Genomic DNA, 21,275 nt, shown 5'->3' on the forward strand with positions numbered 1-21,275 from the left:
ACCGGGGTGGTATCTGCTCGTCCTTCCTCGTGTATGGAAAATAGCCCACATATTTCATATTTAGGCTATGTATCATCCTTATGTATGAATATTTCGTTAGATGATAGATTTTAGAAATGAAATCTTGAACATGGGCCAATTTCAAGATGTGAGAATTTTTTCAAGATTTGTTTCCGAGGCTTAAACATTTTCTGCTCTATAGAGCTGATTTTGTTTTCAGAACATCATACAAATATTAGATTAGATTAAACTTGATTGTTAGAACAACTACATCTTATGGGTAGCCTATTAGTCTACAGGCTGCATAAAAAGCACACACCTTATTTAGCAGGGGAGGGAAGGTGTGGTGTGCGCAAAGGCCTGCTGTTCTACACTCTTAACAAAAAGGGTGCTAAAAGTGGTTCGTAATCATCTACAGGCTACAATGAATTATGTAAATATTAATAATAAAACAGGCAAAAGTTAATGTATATTACTGTTATGTAAGGGAGGGGTTCAACTTCCGACAGTTCATAAACCTTAGTTTAGTTAAAAATAAGAATAAAGACAGAGAGAGAGAAAGCACAGTACAGATGACAAGTACAGTATGAGGAGGTATAAATATATATTCACAATTAATTACATGTCAATATCAAATAAATGTGATGCTTTGAAGGCACAACAATAATATCACACCTACACACAGATGTTCACCTCTCAGGAAGAAGAGAGTGTGCTAGGAGTGTGTTACGTCAATATCCAATATGACATGTCTAAGTCACCAATACCCACACACAGCTGCTCGCCAGCTAAAACTAGGACAGTCAAACTAATTTAACAAACTAGTTGAATATCCAATACCCTGTTTCACACTGTAACCCACACACAGATGGTGCACAATATATGAAAAAGGGGAACACTCCACAAACATCTGACACTGAATTGTAGTCATGGATCAACACATTCAAAATATTAAAATCAATATTGAATACAACATATTAGTCTAACACTTATAGCACTCCCTTGTGTTATTGTCTTGTGTGCTGTTAAAAATACCAGTTTGAATATTTATCATTGTGTTTCAGTGTTTTTTGTTTGTGTTTCAGTATTTTTTGTTTGTTTCAGTATTTTTGTTTGTGTTTCAGTGTATTTCTAGTTTGTGTTTCAGTGTATTTTTTGTTTGTGTTTCAGTGTGTTTTTTGTTTGTGTTTCAGTGTGCTTTTTGTTTGTGTTTCAGTGTGCTTTTTGTTTGTGTTTCAGTGTGTTTTTTGTTTGTGTTTCAGTGCGTTTTTTGTTTGTGTTTCAGTGTGTTTTTTTGTTTGCGTTTCAGTGTGTTTTTTGTTTGTGTTTCAGAGTGATTTTTTGCTAGCGCATGTACAGTTGACAAATCAGACTACTTATTTCCAATCCTGCTAGCAACCACCTAGCAACCTAAAGTAAAGCACTTTAAAATTTAAGTATGACTAAATGCTTTCTTGACTATATATATAGTAACTGTTCCAAAATGCATAGATTTCTATGTATTTTAGGGGTTTGGGGGGCTAGCTCTTTTTAATATAAATGTCAGATTGTTTTATTTATTTCATAGATTTCTATGCATTTCAGGAGTTTGGGGGGCTGGCTCCCCAAAATAATTAAATAACATAACCCTAATCTAACCCTAAAACTGAAATAAAGTAAAAAAAAAAAAAAAAAGTTACAAAATCCACCCATTTTCTCCCAAAAACCGGCCAAAACCGGCAAAAAAAATGTCATATACTTTCATATACTTCTGTGCCCCTCTGTGCCCCAGTAGAGTGCTGGGTCTAGATACGCCCCTGTGTAGACCTACTTTGAAATAAAACACAGAAAAGGAGAAAAAACACTGGCATCTGTAGACCTACTTTGAAATAAAACCCTGAACTATGCAGCTCTATTTGAGTCCTTCCCTTATTTGTGGAAAATCTATAAAATAAAAAGTAAATTTTTCATTGTTTGCCAATTTCGCAACACATATCAGGCATACAGGTAAGCCTGCATCGTTAGTCGTGAAAGCAAATTAATCTGTCCACGCTGAATTAAACCCTCTATTTTCCTCAGACTTTCCTTTTTTTGGATTTATCCATGGTTAGCTTACTGGGGGGTCGGAAACTCAAGATTAGCCACTTGCAGACGGCAGGGAGAGGATCGGGGTGTGACGTACTGTATATTTTAGTTGATGAAATTTTTTTTCATTTCAGTGTCACAGTATGACATCGATCTCCAAAATAAGAGAACAAAAAAGCCGCAGGTTGCCGACCCCTGCCCTAGATACAAGAAGAACATGCAAATGGCCCTTGTAGAAGTGGAGCAATCCTCCATTTACTTGGGTATGTACCTTTAGGCGGATTTTTTTATGGCTAGGGTTAAGAGGTTAAGTGACCTGGGGTTGATGACCCTCGCTAAGCATAACAAAAGGCCCTCTTCTTAGTGTCACTTTATTAGGGGTAAAAGAGTAAAGGACACTGAGTTAGATAAGGTAATATAATATAAGATAAGATACAATAATCTAACAAAGCATACTATTAGATCGTATTCACTGTTTGCAAACCTTATGCAACACTAGCGACCGTAATGCCTGCTAGCATAACCATAGCTTGCAGGATATTAAGTAGTGAGTCTAGGGTTGCCACCCGTCCCGCAAAATACGGAATCGTCCCGTAATTGGAAACTAAAAGACGCATTCCGTATTGAACTGATACGGGACGCACTTTGTCCCGTATTTTAAGGTCTGGGAATCAATATGAAAGACAGGGCGATGATGTGCTGTCCTGTCTCTCCGCTGTGTGACTGGGAATGTGAGAGCTCTGCTGTCCGCAAGTCAGTCAGTGTTGCCAGTATAGTGAGAGAAATGAGCCAGCCGACCTACAAAAACAAGCCAAATTTTGCCCAAAAGTTGCAGAAAAAAAACAGACTTGGCAACTCTGGTATGATGGGAGTGCGCTCAGCAGCTCACGACCAATGAGAATTAGCGCTTTCACGTTGTGCCAATCCTCTGTCTGTGCGCTGCCTGTCATGGTTGCTGTTTGAAAATGTCTACAGCAGACACTCCACCGCGTCCTAAAAAGACAAAACGCCTCCAGAAGTACAGACTTGAGTGGGAAGAGGCAAACCCCTGGCTTGATAGCGTCAGTGGAGATGTTTATAAAGCAAACTGCAAAGTATGTAGGCGTGTGTTTTCTGTGGCGCATGGTGGACTCACTGACATCAGACAGCATGCCTCAGGAGAACAACATTCCCGAAATATAAGAACTCAAAAAGGACCCAAGCACAGGTGTCACAGTTCTTCATGACTGAAACATCTCCTGAGATTGATTCGGTATGGGATATTACATCTTATTTATCTGGTTGTGTTTTGAACCAGATGTCAGTATTTCTATTTACCTGCCCTGGCAGCCAGGAGCCTACATATTGGCTGCTGATGTGGGCATAGTCTAGGCTATTTCAGTTGACTAATATGGTTGATTGTTCATTAATGTTGAGTTTTTAAAGTCTAATAAATAAACATGTATTTATATTAATCAATATAATTAAATAGTGTGCCCATTTAAACTCTTATATTGTTATGCTCATCTGGAAAACAAAAATATTATTGTCCTTTCAGTAAAAGTGTTCCCAGGCTTTGTTTTTACAGCACTTTATATGCATACAGTATTATGCTCAAGTTGAGGCTATAGTTCAGCCAATTTATTTAAACATTTATAACAATGTTCAATGCAAATAAAGCACTTTAAACTTTAAGTATTACTAAATGCTTTCTTGACTATATATATAATAACTGTTCCAAAATGCATAGATTCTATGTATTTTAGGGGTTTGGGGGGCTAGCTCTTTTTAATATAAATGTCATAGATTGTTTTATTTAGATTTAATACATTTTGTGAGTCCACAAAATACACATACATTTAGTATGTTGATCAGACAGTTGAAGTGGAAGTACGTAATAGGTGTCCATGATCAACTACCCGGCGCAGCTTTAATTTGGTATGCCAATATGTAAATGATGTACAGTATATCCTATACACCAATATGTACTTTACCTTGGCCTTGTGTGGTGTCCTCATATCCAGTGCTTTGACAGGGTGGCAGACGGCTACGTAGCGGTCCATGCTCATCACCGTGAGGGTGAAGGTGCTGGTGAACATGTTGTAGTAGTCGATAGACACCATGGCCTTGCAGAGAGCGTTGCCAAACGGCCAGAAGCCCAGGAACACATCTGTACCCTGGAATTACAGACAGAAAGATACAGACACAGATACACAGACATGGGAGGTGGAATTGCAAAAGTGGGAAGCTAGCAACAGCACATAAGGTCAATATATATATATAAAATATATACTGTATATAGGCTATAGTGTTGGGGTTGTTGTTAAAAAAAAGTTATGTATTACAAAAGTGGTAAGCCAGCAGCAGCACATAAGGTCAATATATATTAGGGGTTTGCAGAGATGTCATTATCTGTATCTGTATTTGGATAGAAGATCAGATTTTTTTTTCTTCTTAATACAAGATGGGAACAGAGGGCGGCTGGGTAGCGCAGCGGACTAAGCGTCGAATCCAGCTGTGGTGCCTCCGGCTTGGCCGACCGCTTGTATGCTTTCTACAACGGAGTTCGGCGATTTGCGAATCTGATTGGCCAGGTCATTTCTGGTCATGTGACATGTACGCCCAATCGTGGGACCGCAAGTTTCTACACTGGTTAGGCTTAGGCGCTCGTTCGAAGTCAGTTAAGGTTAGAGTTTGTCTTAGAGCATGGCAATAGAACGCCTGCCCTTCTTTCGACGGTTAAGCTTAGGCACTCTTTCGAAGTTGGTTACGGTTAGAGTTTGTCTTAGAGCATGGCGATAGAACGCCAGGTGCTTTGCAGGCTGTTCGACGCGGAAATGGGCAAAGACACAGCTCGTCACGCTATTGGGCACACATGTCACATGACCAGAAACGTCAGTGGCCAATCAGATTCGCAAATCGCCGAACTCCGTTGTAGAAAGCATGGACGCTGGCCGACCGTCCATACTGACACAATTGGCAGTGTCAGCGGGTGGGAAGCCGGCGAGGGTGGGTCCTGGTCGTTGTAAAACAGCGGCTCCTACAGATTGGTCGGGGCGCCTGCACAGCGAGGGAAGGACTTGGGAGAGGTAGTGTGATCCTTCCACACGATACACTCCCCCAGTGAGAGTCCGCGCTGCCAGGTGAAAAGAAGTGGGGATTGGCTACACATGTGTCGGAGGAAGCATGTGATAGTCTCCGCCCTCCCAGACCGACGGTAGGGGGCAGAGCACGCAACAACCAGGTAGGGGATTGGGAATTGGCATAACGACTAACATTGGGATTGGAGAAAAACGGAAAAAGGAGGGGGGAAAAGAGAAAGTAAAAAAAGTTATAAAAAAAAATTATGGGAACAGAAGTAATCAAATTAACAAATGAACGTTAGATTAAAGGAAATCAAGTTAAATCCAGCAAATGTATTTTTTTACCTAATGCAATCGCCTTCAAAGCATCAACTTGATTTAATATTGGCATGTAATTAATTATGAATATATATTTCTACCTCCTCATACTGTACTTGTCATCAGTTCAGACAGTTCATAAAACTTAGTTTAGTTGAAAATGAAAATATGAAAAGAAAGAGAGATAGCGATACAGTAATATTCTGTACTGTATCGCTATCTCTCTTTATTTTCATTTTCATATTTTCACTTGAACCCCCCTTTAAATTATATATATATATTTATGTAATGTAATACATAAGTTAAGTTATGTAATACTGTGGTATATATATGGTGGTATATATATATATACCACAGTATTACATAACAGTAATAGTATACAGTACATTCACTTTTTTGCCTGTTTTATTAAAAAATCCATCTCTTTTTTACCAGCCAGTAGATGTCATCTAATGAATTATTCATACATAAGATGATAAATAGCCTAAATATGAAATGTGTGGGCTGTTTTCTATACATGAGGAAAGAGGAGTGGATACTGCACATGGTTCCTATGACGTAGTTTTCCGTGTCTGATCATCAAACTGACATGACCAACTGACATGGGTCCGTTATCATGCCTTACTTTACTTTATTACTCCCTGTGGACTGGTAATTTGTTACACTACGCAGGCATCACACCACTTGTTACATAACTTTTGCGTTACTCTTTAGCATTTTGCATAAATCCTGATTAGCTAATTATGTCTATAAAGAGGGAATAACATCTTGCATCACTAGAAGCGTCTACATGATCTGTGCACGCATTAGAATAAATGTCCCTCACGGAAAGTCCATGAGTGAGTGAGTGAGTGAGTGAGTGAGTGAGTGAGTGAGTGAGTGAGTGAGTGAGTGAGTGAGTGAGTGAGGGAGGGAGGGAGGGAGGGAGGGAGGGAGGGAGGGAGGGAGGGGGAGGGAGGGAGGAGTGAGTGAGTGAGTGAGTGAGTGAGTGAGTGAGTGAGTGAGTGAGTGAGTTTCCAAATAATGGATTGTCCAAATGTCGGGTTATAATACGAAGGGTTCTTTTATATAGAAGGTACATGTAGTTATTCTACAGTTTGGTGCCGAAACCCGGGAATATTTGAACAGCTCTAGAATGGGTGAAGACGAACGTCGGACTGAAATTGAAAGAATGAGACGAAAGCGAGGTGCTATCAGAGGTGTTACTACACAAGTTTTGAATTGAATTGAATCAAAATTGTCAAGGAAACTCTGAATGCTGATAATTTGAGCACTTTATTGGATGTACTGGGAGTTAAAGAAGACAGTTTGTTGGAACTTGACAGTGAAATAGAACAGCTAACTCTGACGGATGATTTGGATGCTGAGATTGAGGCCATGGAGATGTATAAGGAGCACGTCTTATGTTGCGGAGCCGTGCACAACGCAAAATAAGGAACCAAGAACCCAGTGCTCATGGGAGTTGTAGTATCATGTAGTATCACTTCGAATTGACGTAATTATGTCAGATGCCTTTTGTAAACTACAATGATTTTTTTTCATAGAAAATGCTACCAAAAGGTCACCCGACAAAGTGGCTGGTAAGAGTGACGGAGTTACATGCCACTGCCGAATTCTACCCGCATTTGGCAGGTGGCGGGTGTTAATGTCAAGCCCTGAAGGCAGATAAGGAATTTTGGTGAAAATGGATCATGATTAATGAATGCCCAGTGTGCTGTGGTGTGTGTGTGTGTGTGTGTGTGTGTGTGTGTGTGTGTGTGTGTGTGTGTGTGTGTGTGTGTGTGTGTGTGTGTGTGTGTGTGTGTGTGTGTGTGTGTGTGTGTGTGTGTGTGTGTGTGTGTGTGTGTGTGTGTGTGTGTGTGTGTGTGTGTGTGTGTGTCTCTACCTGGAAAGGTAAGGTGGCCAGGAACAGTGAGTCGGCCAGAGCCAGGTTGAAGATGTAGATGTTGGTGGCTGTTTTCATCTTAGTGTATCTGAGATAGAGAGTGAGATATATATAGAGAGAGAGAGAGAGAGAGAGAGAGAGAGAGAGAGAGAGAGAGAGAGAGAGAGAGAGAGAGAGACAGATAGAGAGAGAGAGACAGAGAGAGAGAAGGAGAGAGTGAGAGAGTGAATATATATATATAGAGAGAGAGAGAGAGAGAGAGAGAGAGAGAGAGAGAGAGAGAGAGAGAGAGAGAGAGAGAGAGACAGACAGACAGACAGACAGACAGACAGACAGACAGACAGACAGACAGAGAGAGAGTGAGAGAGTGAATATATATATAGAGACAGAGAGAGGGAGAGACAGAGAGAGAGATAGAGATAGATGGAGAAAGACAGAGAGATAGAGAGGCGGAGAGAGACAGAGAGATAGAGGGGGAGGGAGGGAGAGAGAGAGGGTTTATTAGTGTCATTAGACAGTGTGATGACCCCTGCTGTGTGCTGTGTTCTACACAACAAACAGACAGGTTAGAAACGGTCCTGCTCTCTCTCTGCTCCTCCCTACAGGCACCCATTTTTCATTATGCTGCTGTTTTAGTTTTTCTTTATCCTTGGTTATATGCACCTTACAACACTAACACACACACACACACACACACACACACACACACACACACACACACACACACACACACACACACACACACACACACACCATGCCATCACTCATGCACACCTTACACCACTGGTTACACTGATATGTACACCTTACACCAGTGATTACAATGCTATGTACAACTTACACCACTGATTACAACTGATACAACTTACACCAGTGATTACACTGATATGTACACCTTACACCTCTGATTACACTGATATGTACACATTACAAGTTTCAAGTTCAAGTTTCTTTATTAGTTGTCATACAGAAGTACAGAATACTTTTATACAAAATGCTTCTTTCTTTGCTTTCTTTCTTTACACCACTGATTACACTGATATGTACACCTGGCACCAGTTATTACATCAATATGTACACCTTACACCACTGATCACACTGATATGTACACCTTACACCAGTGATTACAATATGTACAACTTACACCAGTGATTGATTGATTGATTGATTGATTGATTGAAAATTGTATTAACAGATTGCAGAATGGGTACAATACAGTACAGTTCAATACACAATTGTTAAGGAGATGCAGACCAGAGAAAGACTTTCATCTTGTTTACATCAGGGTCCCCCATTTTCAATTCATCATATATGAACACTGATTACAACTGATACAACTTACACCAGTGATTACACTGATATGTACACCTTACACCACTGATTACACTGATATGTACACCTTACACCACTGGTTACACTGATATGTACACCTTACACCACTGGTTACACTGATATGTACACCTTACACCAGTGATTACAATGATATGTACAACTTACACCAGTGATTACACTGATACAACTTACACCAGTGATTACACTAATATGTACACCTTACACCACTGAATACACTGATATGTATACATTACACCGGTGATTACACTGATATGTACATCTTACACCAGTTATTACATCAACATGTACACCTTACACCACTGATCACACTGATATGTACACCTTACACCAGTGATTACAATGATATGTACAACTTACACCAGTGATTGATTGATTGATTGATTGAAAATTGTATTAACAGATTGCAGAATGGGTACAATACAGTACAGTTCAATACACAATTGTTAAGGAGATGCAGACCAGAGAAAGACTTTCATCTTGTTTACATCAGGGTCCCCCATTTTCAATTAATCATATATGAACACTGATTACAACTGATACAACTTACACCAGTGATTACACTGATATGTACACCTTACACCACTGATTACACTGATATGTACACCTTACACCACTGATATGTACACCTTACACCACTGATTACACTGATATGTACACCTTACACCACTGATCACACTTATATGTACACCTTACACCACTGATTACACTGATATGTATACCTTACACAACAGATTTTTACATTTACACTATATACTTTGTTGCATCTTTAAGTTATTTACTTTGTTTACATTACTTTTGTTAAAACCTTTACACTAGTGTGTCTCCATTTGTCACAGCCCACAAGCCAGGTTGTGACACCAGCAAGAGAGATAGACAAGAAGAGAAAGAGAAAGAGAGAGAGTCAAGGTCACACACATGCACACACTCACACACACATACAGTACACTAGGCTTGGGCGGTATGACGTTATTACGGTATACCAGGGTATTTCGAAATCCCGCCGGTATGATTCTCAATACTGTGACGTCATAGACTGCGCGCCAAATCACAAATGGGTTTCCTTCTATTACACTGACACAGAGTTGCTTGTAGTGCACAGCATGCGCCAGCAGAGGGCAGGGCAGTCTGTCTTTCCCTCTCTCAGTCAAAGCTCAGCAGAGCAGGATGACGCAATGTGCGTCTTCCTTTGGGTCTTTCATCTCGCGTGTGTGTATTAATCTGCACGACAAATAAAGACTTATTCTTCTATAGAATGCGGTTATGGACCGATGGCCGTCCATTTATTAAGATCGAATGGACCATGGGTCCACTTCCAGACATTGGATGATTGAGGAATCGGGAAACGGAGCGTTTTTCTAACGTTTTGAAATGGATTCGTGCATGAATGTGGACTCGGGGAGACGTTGTTTGGGTACCGGTAAGTTATGTTATGGTTAAGCGATTGGAAGTTGAACGTACGAGATATGAATGCTGGGGAGTGTATGTTTGGTAAAGCGTGTTTCAATATAAGCGTTATGTATGGTGATAACGAGTATATTGTTAACTTAGCTCCGCTGATGAAAATGAAAGTCATACCGTCATAATACCCATAACGGGGTATTATGTCAGCAAGGTATGACGGTATGAAAAAAAATGATACTGCCCAAGCCTACAGTACACACACTCACATAAACACACACTCTCATGCACGCACGCACGCACAAACACACACACACACACATAAACACACACACACACACACACATACTTTTGACACATTAATCAAGTACAGAGAGTTGCAGCCAATCAGGGGAGAAAATCCAATATGCAGTCAGCTTAGCAACAAGGTCCCAGACCGGTGCTAGACGCATTGAGCCATTAGGATAAACAAAACCTCTCAACAAAGTTCTATTAGAGAGGGCTGCTCAGATTGCTTAATCAAGCCATGTCTGAACGAGATGGTGTTTCAAATCGATTCTCTTAACAGAGGCTTGGCTTTATTTCTACATCTGTATTTCAAAGGGGAGGGTTGAGTTAAGTCTGGAGCTGCTTCATAATGAATCCATAATGAAAAACACAGAAATTGCAAATGCACAACAAAAAAACAATCAAGGCTTTTGCACATTGTGCTAGTACAGTGGGTCCCTCAAACTGCTTAGTTATCAAACCCAGTCCACATTTAAAACAGACTGTCTGCATGCATGCTAATGTAGGGTGACCATATTTTGATTTCCAAAAAAGAGGACATGCTGCCCCGCCAACCTCGAGATACTTGATACTCAACGTTTACTCAAAGATGCAATATGAGCTAATGTAGCCTGTATTTAAAACAGACTGTCTGCATGCAATATGAGCTAATGTAGCCTTTATTCAAAACATACTGTCTGCATGCAATATGAGCTAATGTAGCATGTATTTAAAACAGACTGTCTGCATGCAATATGAGGTAATGTAGCCTTTATTTAAAACAGACTGTCTGCATGCAATATGAGCTAATGTAGTCATATTCGCGGAGCTAATTCGCGGTCATCATGTCCGTCGTATATATCCACCCACAGGCAAATACTGGCAAAACGCTGGTGGAATTACACGACCACCTCAACAAACAACAGATCAAGCATCCGGAAGCCGCGATGATAGTGGCTGGTGACTTCAGGCGAATCTGAAAAAAGTGATGCCGTCCTTTTTTCAGCACATCGCCTGCTCCACAAGAGGGGGAAACACACTCGACCACTGTTACACCCCGTTCAGAGCCGGCTACAAGGCTGTAGCGGCTCCGCCACTGATGGGTGCTGCAAGCGCGAGCGATCACGACTAAATTTTTTGAATCCCTGCATACAAACAAAGATCGCGTGACGCCGTCGTGTCACGTGAGACAAAAAAGTGGTCTGACGAATCAGAGGCCACGCTCCGGGATGCGTTCACAGACACGGACTGGGACATGTTTAAAGGAAGCGCCAGTGACGTCAGCGAGTACGCTGATACCGTTGTGAGTTACATAACAACAGTAGCTGACGGTATTGTCCTCACAAAGAAGGCGAGGGTGTTCCCAAACCAGAAACCTTGGGTGGACAGCACTATTAGAGCAGCCCTGAACTCTCGCACCACGGCTTATAACCTGGGCAGAGAGTCAGGAAATATGGAAGAGTACAAGGCTTCAGTCTACACTCTGCGCAAGGCTGTTAAACTTGCTAAGAGGACATATGCTGAGAAACTGGAGACACAAATGGCACAAAACGACACAAGAGGCTTGTGGAGGGGACTGAAGACAATAACTGACTACAAAGTCAGCGCCCCCTCAATGGGGAGCGACGACGCCTCTCTCGCGGACAAACTCAACTCCTTCTACGCTCGGTTCGGTGTAGACAGTGTCGCCGCTAGCCCTCTGGCTAGTGACGTCACTGGCGCACCGGCTGTTGTGGAGGGGGGGGGGGCAACCGCGGGGGGGCGGGGGCGCTCTCTCGTTGTCGGAACACAGTGTGAGAAGAGCATTTATGCAGGTGAACACCAGGAAGGCTGCTGGCCCAGATGGTATAACAGGACGCATACTTAAGTCCTGTGCAAACCAGCTTGCCCCGGTGTTCACCGCCATATTTAATCAATCCCTGGCGGAGTCAGTGGTCCCTGCCTGCTTCAAGATGTCTACCATCATCCCTGTACCGAAGAAACCCTCCCCAACATGTCCAAATGACTACAGACCGGTGGCACTCACCTCTGTGGTCATGAAATGTTTCGAGAGGCTGGTCAAGGACCACATTTGTGCCTCCCTCCCCAGTGATATGGACCCTATGCAATTTGCATACAGGACAAACAGGTCCACTGACGACGCTGTCTCCCAGGTACTGCACAGCACTCTCTCCCACCTTGACCGTCAGAAGGGGGGCTATGTGAGACTGTTGTTCATTGACTACAGCTCAGCGTTCAACACCATAGTCCCCACCAGACTGGTGGACAAGCTGATCGAGCTAGGTCTGAGCTCCGCCCTGAGCGCCTGGGTACTGGACTTTCTGAGTGAAAGACCCCAGGCGGTCAGGGTGGGGGGTCAGACCTCCAACACCATCACCCTGAGCATCGGGTCCCCCCAGGGCTGTGTTCTAAGCCCCCTGCTGTACTCACTCTACACACACGATTGTGTGGCCAAGTTCAGCTCCAACTCCATAGTGAAGTTCGCAGACGACACGGTGGTGGTGGGGCTGATCTCGGACAACGACGAGAAGGCCTACCGGGAGGAGGTTGAGGTACTGGAACGTTGGTGCCAGGACAACAGCCTGCTCCTGAACATTGGTAAAACCAAGGAGCTGATCGTGGATTATAGGAGAGGACAGCAGGAGACACACACACCACTGATGATTAACGGGGCTACCGTGGACAGGGTGAGCAGCTTCAAGTACCTGGGGGTCCACATCTCAGAGGATCTGACATGGTCAACACACATAGACACAGTAGTAAAGAAAGCGAAGCAGCGCCTCTACCACCTGAGACAGTTAAGGAAGTTCAGAGTATCGGGGAAGATACTCCAGTCCTTCTACTCAGGAGCTGTAGAGAGCATCTTGACCGGAAACATCACTGCCTGGTATGGAAACAGCACGGCACAGGACAAGAAGGCCCTACAGAGAGTGGTGCGCTCAGCCGAGCGTACCACGGGTATTGCGCTATCTACCCTGCAGGTTCTATACAACAAGAGGTGCAAATCCAGAGCCTGCAGAATAATGAAAGACCCCCACCACCCCAATAACAGCCTGTTCCAGCTGCTGAGGTCAGGCAGACGCCTGCAAACCCCAGCTACTAGGACGGAGAGGCTTAGGCTCAGCTTCTTCCCCCAGGCCATCAGAGCCTTGAACAATGAACATTGAGAGCCACAGAAACTGAACTAATCAACACAAGCACACACAAGCACACACACGACACGCACGCTGAGCACGCTCAAACACTAGCAGCCACTTTAACACTCATGCCGCACACACGCACACTTATGGCCAAGAGGAAAGGCCACTTTAAATTAGTATAACAACAGGAACAGTGTATTGCACTACTAAAGCTACCTAGCATGTCCTATATGCTCTGTAAATACTATGTACAGATACCGAGATGTCACACCATGTTACCTGTTTATTGCACTGTTGTTTTTTATTGGATTCTATTATATGTTGTACCACTGTATTGCACATCGTCGCGGGCAAGACCACCCGCATTTCATTGTATACTTGTATGCCGTGACAATTAAAACTCTTGACTTGACTTGACTTGTAGCATGTATTTAAAACAGACTGTCTGCATGAAATATGAGCTAATGTAGCCTGTATTCAAAACATACTGTCTGCATGCAATATGAGCTAATATAGCATGTATTTAAAACAGACTGCCTGCATGCAATATGAGGTAATGTAGCCTTTATTTAAAACAGACTGTCTGTGGGTGGTCGGGTGCAGTGATGCCGGTAACGCGTTACTAAGTAACGCGTTATTGTAATCTGATTACTTTCCCCCGAAAATAGTAATCTAACGCGTTAATCTTTAAAAGCCAGTAATCTGATTGCAGTTACTTGTCCAAGTGCCTGTGCATTACTATTTCGTTACTATCTCATCATAAATTCATAATGCAGGCGGAATGCAGTATTTTATTTCGTTTTCGACAGTCAAAAATACATTTTGAGCTGTTTTTCTTTTGGGAGTGACGTAGTGTGGCAGTGAAAGGGTTACACAAGAATGTGTCCCCGCGGCGTGACTGGACACTCTGTCTGTGAGTGACATCTGCTTTGGTACAATCACATTCCCCATCCACAGTCTGCGAATCAGAGGCAGAGTAGGGCGGGTCTTCACAGCACGTCATGTGACATATGCGCCAATCGTGTGACAGCAGGGCTCCGTCGTCTGAGAATTCCACCCCAAAACGCTTGGCAAAATTAAAAGTGAGTTTCTGTTCAGACTTCCATCCCAAAACGCTCGTATAGCCTCAGTCACTACTTCACGTTCATATGCGGAGGAAACAAAATACTGTCTACCGCTAAAAACAGCACATCCAATTGCATTGAAAGCATCTGGAATCACAACACTGGGGGACCCTGATGTAAACAAGACAAAAGTCTTTCTCTGGTCTGCATCCCCTTAACAATTGTATGTATTGAGCTGTACTGTACTGTACCCATTCTGCAATCTGTTAATAAAGTTTTCATTCATTCATTCATTCATTCACTAGCCGACGCTTCGACTAGGTACAGGAGGACTCGGAGGCCAGCCAAACAGCAAAAGAGAGAGATTGTTTCTTTCCCTTTTGATTAATGTATATTTGATGGTGGCAGAGCAAAAGCTCTTATTTGCCAGATTTACAGTTAATTTACATGTTAACACTTTGGTTGCCTAAGGTTAAATTAATGATATACCATAGATTGCCAGCGCTATTTGTCTATGGAGAAAGTCCCCTTCTTTGCAGGGCTATAACTTTTTAAATTCTATTGCTACATTGCCATTATTAGGGCCCATTCAAAGTCCTATATGTATTGTTCATTGTGTAGCAACGTTAAACTTTTTCATTCACATATTCATAGTAAAGTATGGTCTAATGTATAAGTATGTTTTCATCTCTTTCTGCAGCTTTCTCCAGAACGTGATATATAGCCCCAAATGCATTATATTGATGATGAAATACAGTTTGATGGCAATCAGCGCGATATAAAAAATTCCAACTAGACGTACTTCTAGAAGTTACTACACGTCATCTGATGTTGACCGGATGGGCGAGGGGGCGTTTATAATTCCGTGGGCAGCGTTATACCAATCATCTAATGTGGGTCAAATGTTGATAATATCAGTTATTATCGAAGACGGTAACGTTACACGCTGAAACTCACCCCAGTCTCCGCGCGCCGTTGGGCGATCATCGTCGAGTAGAAATTTTATCATTATGGGATATATTATTACCCGGTCCATCTCCAGCTTGTATAATGGTATATACGTCCAAATCATGTTGTTTATCGAGTTATTGGCAATCGATCGCTATGTAGTGTGACGAGCTAGAGTGCCGGAACCTATACAGAGTGGCCGGAAGCAATACGGACGTCTAGCAAAACCTCTACTGCGCTTCCTGTTAAGCGGTTGCGCCGATCGGCCACCAGATGGCGCTCCTGAACCGCCAGAGAGCTCAGTGGGTCCTGCTGGTGGATCTCAGGCCAGCGGAGGGACATTATGAATCCGATCGCAGATTTTTGAAATATTGATATAAGGACGCTGTACAGCGTCCCCCGGCAACTTTAGCATGGCCAGCAAAGGTTGTTTATAGAGAGACATTTATAAAAACTATTTAATAGTTACAGTTGATATAATTGAATAGTTCAGCCTGCATTTGTTAGATGTGAATGGATATACACTGGTTTTGTAAAACCACTGGCTGGCTGCTCTAATGCTGTGAGCATCATAGACTGTTGCTTTACCATACTTGATGGTACAGAAGCTGAAGCACTAGTTTAACAATTTACGTTATGTGCAGAGAAACAAGTTAAAAACAATTTATGCACTTTCAATAAAGCGTTTAAAAAAAACGGTTGGGGAAACGACGACGACTTCGTAACCTAGTTACTTTCAAAGTAACTAAGTTACTCTGATAATCAAGTAATCAGTAAAGTAACTTGGATTACTTTTTAAAGGAGTAATCAATAATCAGTAATCGGATTACTTTTACAAGTAATCTGTGGCATCACTGGTCGAGTGGCGTAGCGGAGATTGCGTTCGTCACCAACACCGGAGACGCTGGATTCGCCTGTTCAAATCCAGCTCCCGGCGTTGTCACCAGCTTGGCTGGCCGTTCACACTAATACAATTGGCAGTATTAGAGGGTGGGAAAGCTGGAGGGGTGGGTCCGGGTCGTTGTGAACAGCGACTCCTGCAGTTCGGTCGGGGCGCCTGCTCAGCACGGATAGGATCTAAGGGGGGTAGTGTGATCCTTCCACACGTTACACCCTCTCTGTGAGAGTCCGCGCTGCCAGGTGAAAAGAAGCGGTTGATTGGCTAGACGTGTGTCGGAGGAAGCACGTGATAGCCTCCACTCTCCCAGACCGACTGTGGGGGGTAAGTGCGCAGCGACCAGGAAGGGGATTGGGAATTGGCATAACGACTAACATTGGGATGGGAGAAAATCGGAGGAAAAAGGAGGGGGAAAAAGATTAAAAAAAAAACAAAAAAAAACAGACTGTCTGCATGCAATATGAGCTAATGTAGCCTTTATTTAAAACAGACTGTCTGCATGCAATAAGAGCAGTGTTGGGCAGTAGCTAGCTACATAGCTTAACTAAATGTATCAGTAGCGTGACGGTAGCGTCGCTCCTTTTTTAACCAAGTAGCGTTATCTGTAATGTAGCTATTTTTAGACCCAAGTAGTGATGTAGCGTGAACAAACGCTATACGCTACTGTAATATTCATGCCTTGAATATGTCATTTACGACAGGCGCGCTAGGCGCACCTTTCTGTTTAACTACCCGCACACAGGGTCCTGATGGCCAGTTGGCTGCTAGCCTAGGATAGAGTCACACCACTCATGTTGCTGACGTTGCAATAAAGAAGCTAACGTACTGTACTCTCCTTGTCCCGAATGATTATTTATCTAAAGCATAAATACGACAGCTACTGCCCGGAGAAACTGGACTGCTAAATAAAGATTAAAGATATAGCGTCGCCGTTGATGCTATTCAATGCTATCAACATTAGCTAAAATCTCACCAATGAAATACAATGACAGTACCCATCTAACGATAGCTACAACACACATTAACGTTAATACAATTACATGCATCATTGTTTACAATGAATGGGTGGGGCTAGTCAAAGGACTGGACACAAGGACAAGTTAAACATGAATTAATTTAGGTAGTTTCGAGTTGCGCTGTCGTAACACAAGTTGTACGCTCATAGATAGGTTCCACTAGCGATAATAACAACAACACTTCCGGTCGGGGGGTTTCAAAATAAAAGAGCAAAGTCTAAAACACTGGAAAAGACGTTTATTTTGTACAGCGTTTTCCTCCACGAGTACTCGAGTACATCATGCGATACATTTTTTGTAAAATGCCCATCCCTAGTTTATCCTGTGCTGAAAAGTCTCCATTCCAATAGAGATAGTATATATTTTGGTGTTTATTTGATTATTGTTTCACTACCTTTTATTTATTACGTTTCCACAGTTTCTTCCCCATACTTTATTAACATTTTGTACATGGTACAAGGTACATTAATACAAAACGTTAGGTTATGTATATGTGGCCAGCTGGGGTTGTTGTGGGTGTGGCTCTGACGTCAGCGCGTATTTCAGTCTGACCGGATGGCGGCTGAAACAAACACTTCCTAGTTGTGTGCGGCGGCGATTGCAGCAAACATTTCCCGACACCTGATTCCCCTGTGACGGGATGAGAGAGAGTTCTGGTGAGTAACTTGACTGTATTATAGAGCGGAGCTTGCATTTTCATGTCGATAGGTTGCACGATTTAGGTGTTTATACTGCGTATGGTCTTACTTAGGGAACGACAGACCTTGAACGGTGAAGAGGCGAGGCGTTGTGCTTAAGCCTGGCGATGCAAAGGTATCGCTCACTTCTTTTGTTTATGATTTGCCCACATGCATATTACACACTCAGACTGTTTAGGATAAATAGTAATACAGACGACCTGTCCTGATTTCCCTCAGGCTGGGGAACTAGATGTACCATTGCGGCCTGGGTGTGTGCTGTGTGTGTGTGCGGCGCCGGGTGTTTCATTCATTCAGTTCAAGTGTAAGTCTAGCTCTCTCTCTCGTCAGTTTGTATGACCGGGGTGTTCATAAATGTTTGTTTTGTACTGTGCAACAGCCAGCATTTTATGCCTTGATATTTATTGTAATTTCTGTGTCATGACAGGTGGTGGTCCTGGTCAACAAGTGGTCACTGTTTTTGGCTATTACACGTTAGGGTGTAGTGTGAGTTTAGTCTGTCTCTCTGTGCTAAATGTATACATGGCGATGTATACATGGTGATAGTGATACCTCTATTTTTGTATAAAATTCAACTAATCCTTTCTGATATCATAGCTTAAATAAAGATAATTATATTAAACATAATTGCTTTGTGTTACCTGTTTGTGCTACCTGTTATTGCACAATTTTATTGCACACATTTTTTGTATTGGATTCTATTATATGTTATATGTTGTACCAATTGCACATCGTTGTGGGCAAGACCACCCGCATTTCATTGTATATCCGTATGCCGTGACAAATAAAACTCTTGACTTGACTTGACTTGACTTGACTTTGTCTGTCTGTTATATGTCCTAAGCCTCCTGGTTACAGTTTGGCGCAGTTGGCAGGATCTAATTTGATTTTGTGACCTAGGCTTCGGGTATTTATAACAGCACATAGAGAGACAGATTGGATTTGCAGACAGGGGGAGAATTTAGGGACAGAGTGGCTAAAAACAGTGACCACACAGCGTCCAAGAGAGGCCGGAGAGTCAGTCAACAGAAGACTCTGCCGTCACAACAGTCTCCTGGCGGCCGGGTGGACAAGAGGACCGTTGGTGAAGTGACGTATCACAGCTGTTTAAGGTGGCTTTGTGAAACACGAAAATGAGTTTGAAGGACTTACAAGATGAACTTGATGCTCTGAAAGCCAGAGTGCAGTCCGATAAAGAGGCCATCAGCCAGTTGAAAACTGACAATGAGTCTTTAATACAGAGGCTGGACGGGAATCAATCTCCTGTGTCTGCTCAGTCCTCTGGTAATCAGGGGGCGGGTGGGCATGTGGGGGGGGAGAGTCTGCCTGTTGGTACCAGGGAACGGATTGTATACCTGCCAAAGGAGAGAAAATGTCCAGTATTCACTGGGGGCTCCAGCGCTATTTTTTACGATTGGTTGGACGAAATTAATGCTACTTTGATCTACCGCTCTTACGCTGGCGCCGAAAAAGCGGCGTACATTTACGAGCATCTGGGGGGGGAAGCAAGGCAGGAGATAAAGTATCGCACACAGGCTGAACGATCGAGTCCAGTGCAGGTGTTAGACATTCTCCAAGAGGTATACGGGCAGCCCCCGTCACTCACTAAATTACAAAGACAGTTCTTTGATAGAAGACAACAGGATGGGGAGTCTGTACGGGAATTTCACATGCATTAATGGCTATCATGGAAGAGATCAATCACTGTAAGGTGAAGGAGGCGTGGTGTGGCGATTTTGCCTTGCGTGACCAGTTTGCAGAAAATGTATCCGATATCAGTCTCCGTCGAGAATAAAAAAAAAAAAACCCGCCAGCAACCCACAATGTCGTTTTTTGCGCTCCGTAGAGAAGCTTTTCAGTGGGGAGAGGAAGCGGAGTGGGGGGGAGAGCGTAGAAGGCGGGTGGTGGGTTCCTGTGAGAAGGTGGAGGCCACGCCAGTAGAGGCGAGTGTAGTTACTGCTGCGATGGAGGGGAAGCCTGATCCTACGCTTGCCAAAGTTTTAGACATGTTACAGAAACAACAGGTTCTAATTGATGATTTATCACAACAACTTTCAACCACTTTGCAGGCATCAGGGTCTAGGCGAACAGACGCCCGTAAATGGCAGCCACGGTACGATGCCTCAGGGCAGCCCATTTGTTTTAAATGTCAGAAAGCTGGCCATATTGCACGATTCTGTGTGGCCCCACGGCCTAGCCGTAGCCAAGACCATTGGTCTCCTGCTTTGGCCGCAGGGAGGGATGGGGCAGCTCAGATATCGGAGCAGCAGGGAAACTGTCTCCCTCTGTGGTGAAGAGCCAAACCACAGGTGGAGTACAGCCAGGCTCGGTAACAGTACCCCATATTGATCCGCGCGTGTATGAGTGTTTGGTGGGGGAGTGTGACACTGTGGAAGTTTCTATGGGGGGGGTGAAGTTTCAATGTTTAATCGATTCCGGGTCAAATGTGTCGACTGTTACCGAAAGTTTTTTCTTTAAACATCTACTGCCAAAGTGGGGGGGGGATTTGGCTGACTGTGGATGGCTGACATTGAGTGGGGCCCATGGATTGAGTATCCCCTATTTGGGCTACTTCACCGTTGATGTGGAGGCGGTGGCGTTGGATAGGACCATACCGCAGAGGGGTATATTAGTGGTGAAAGACCCCGTTGGACAAGCCGCAAAAGTGCGCAAACAAGCAGTGCCGGGCTTGCTCGGGATGAATGTTATTAAGGAGTGTTATCAGCTGTTATGCCCTGCGCATGGTCCTAGCCCACCGCTGCTCCTCCTGAAGGCCCCAGGTTGGCAGACTGCTTTTGCAGCCTGTCTAAATGAACAAACTGTCACATTGGAAGGGAACATGTTTGCTGCTGCTGTCTCCCCGTTCACAATCCCTGCAGGATCGATGTGTTTTGTTCCAGCGGCCGGACCTGACAGTCTATGCCTGTCTAGGACATCTGTACTTATAGAGCCGTTGGGGTTGGAAGAGGGGAATTTGCCTGCGGGGTTAGTGGTCTCTAGTGCCTATGTAGAAGTTAACAATGGACATTTGACTATTCCGGTCATTAATGTAGGTTCCTCAGATGTTAGTTTGAAGCCACAGACACGCCTCGCATCGTTACATCTGGCTGAGGTAGTGGCTGGGGAGGGCGTTTCTGTCCATTTTAAGCGGGTGGGTCCACGGG

At 43.4% G+C, this 21,275-nt stretch overlaps 1 protein-coding gene across 1 annotated transcript in view; it reads right to left on the reverse strand.

Moving 5' to 3' along the window:
* oprl1 (opiate receptor-like 1) overlaps positions 1 to 21,275 on the reverse strand; it is a gene marked incomplete at both ends in the record, with an annotated part of 245,246 nt that overhangs the window by 76,354 nt on the left and 147,617 nt on the right. The window contains 2 exon segments of the mRNA XM_084333251.1: positions 4,038 to 4,220; positions 7,330 to 7,417. Of these exon segments, the coding sequence (XP_084189377.1) occupies positions 4,038 to 4,220; positions 7,330 to 7,417 (271 nt within the window).

The sequence above is a fragment of the Notolepis coatsorum genome (assembly GCF_963971535.1).
Source record: "Notolepis coatsorum genome assembly, chromosome: 17".
In the NCBI taxonomy this organism is placed as follows: Eukaryota; Metazoa; Chordata; class Actinopteri; order Aulopiformes; family Paralepididae; genus Notolepis; species Notolepis coatsorum.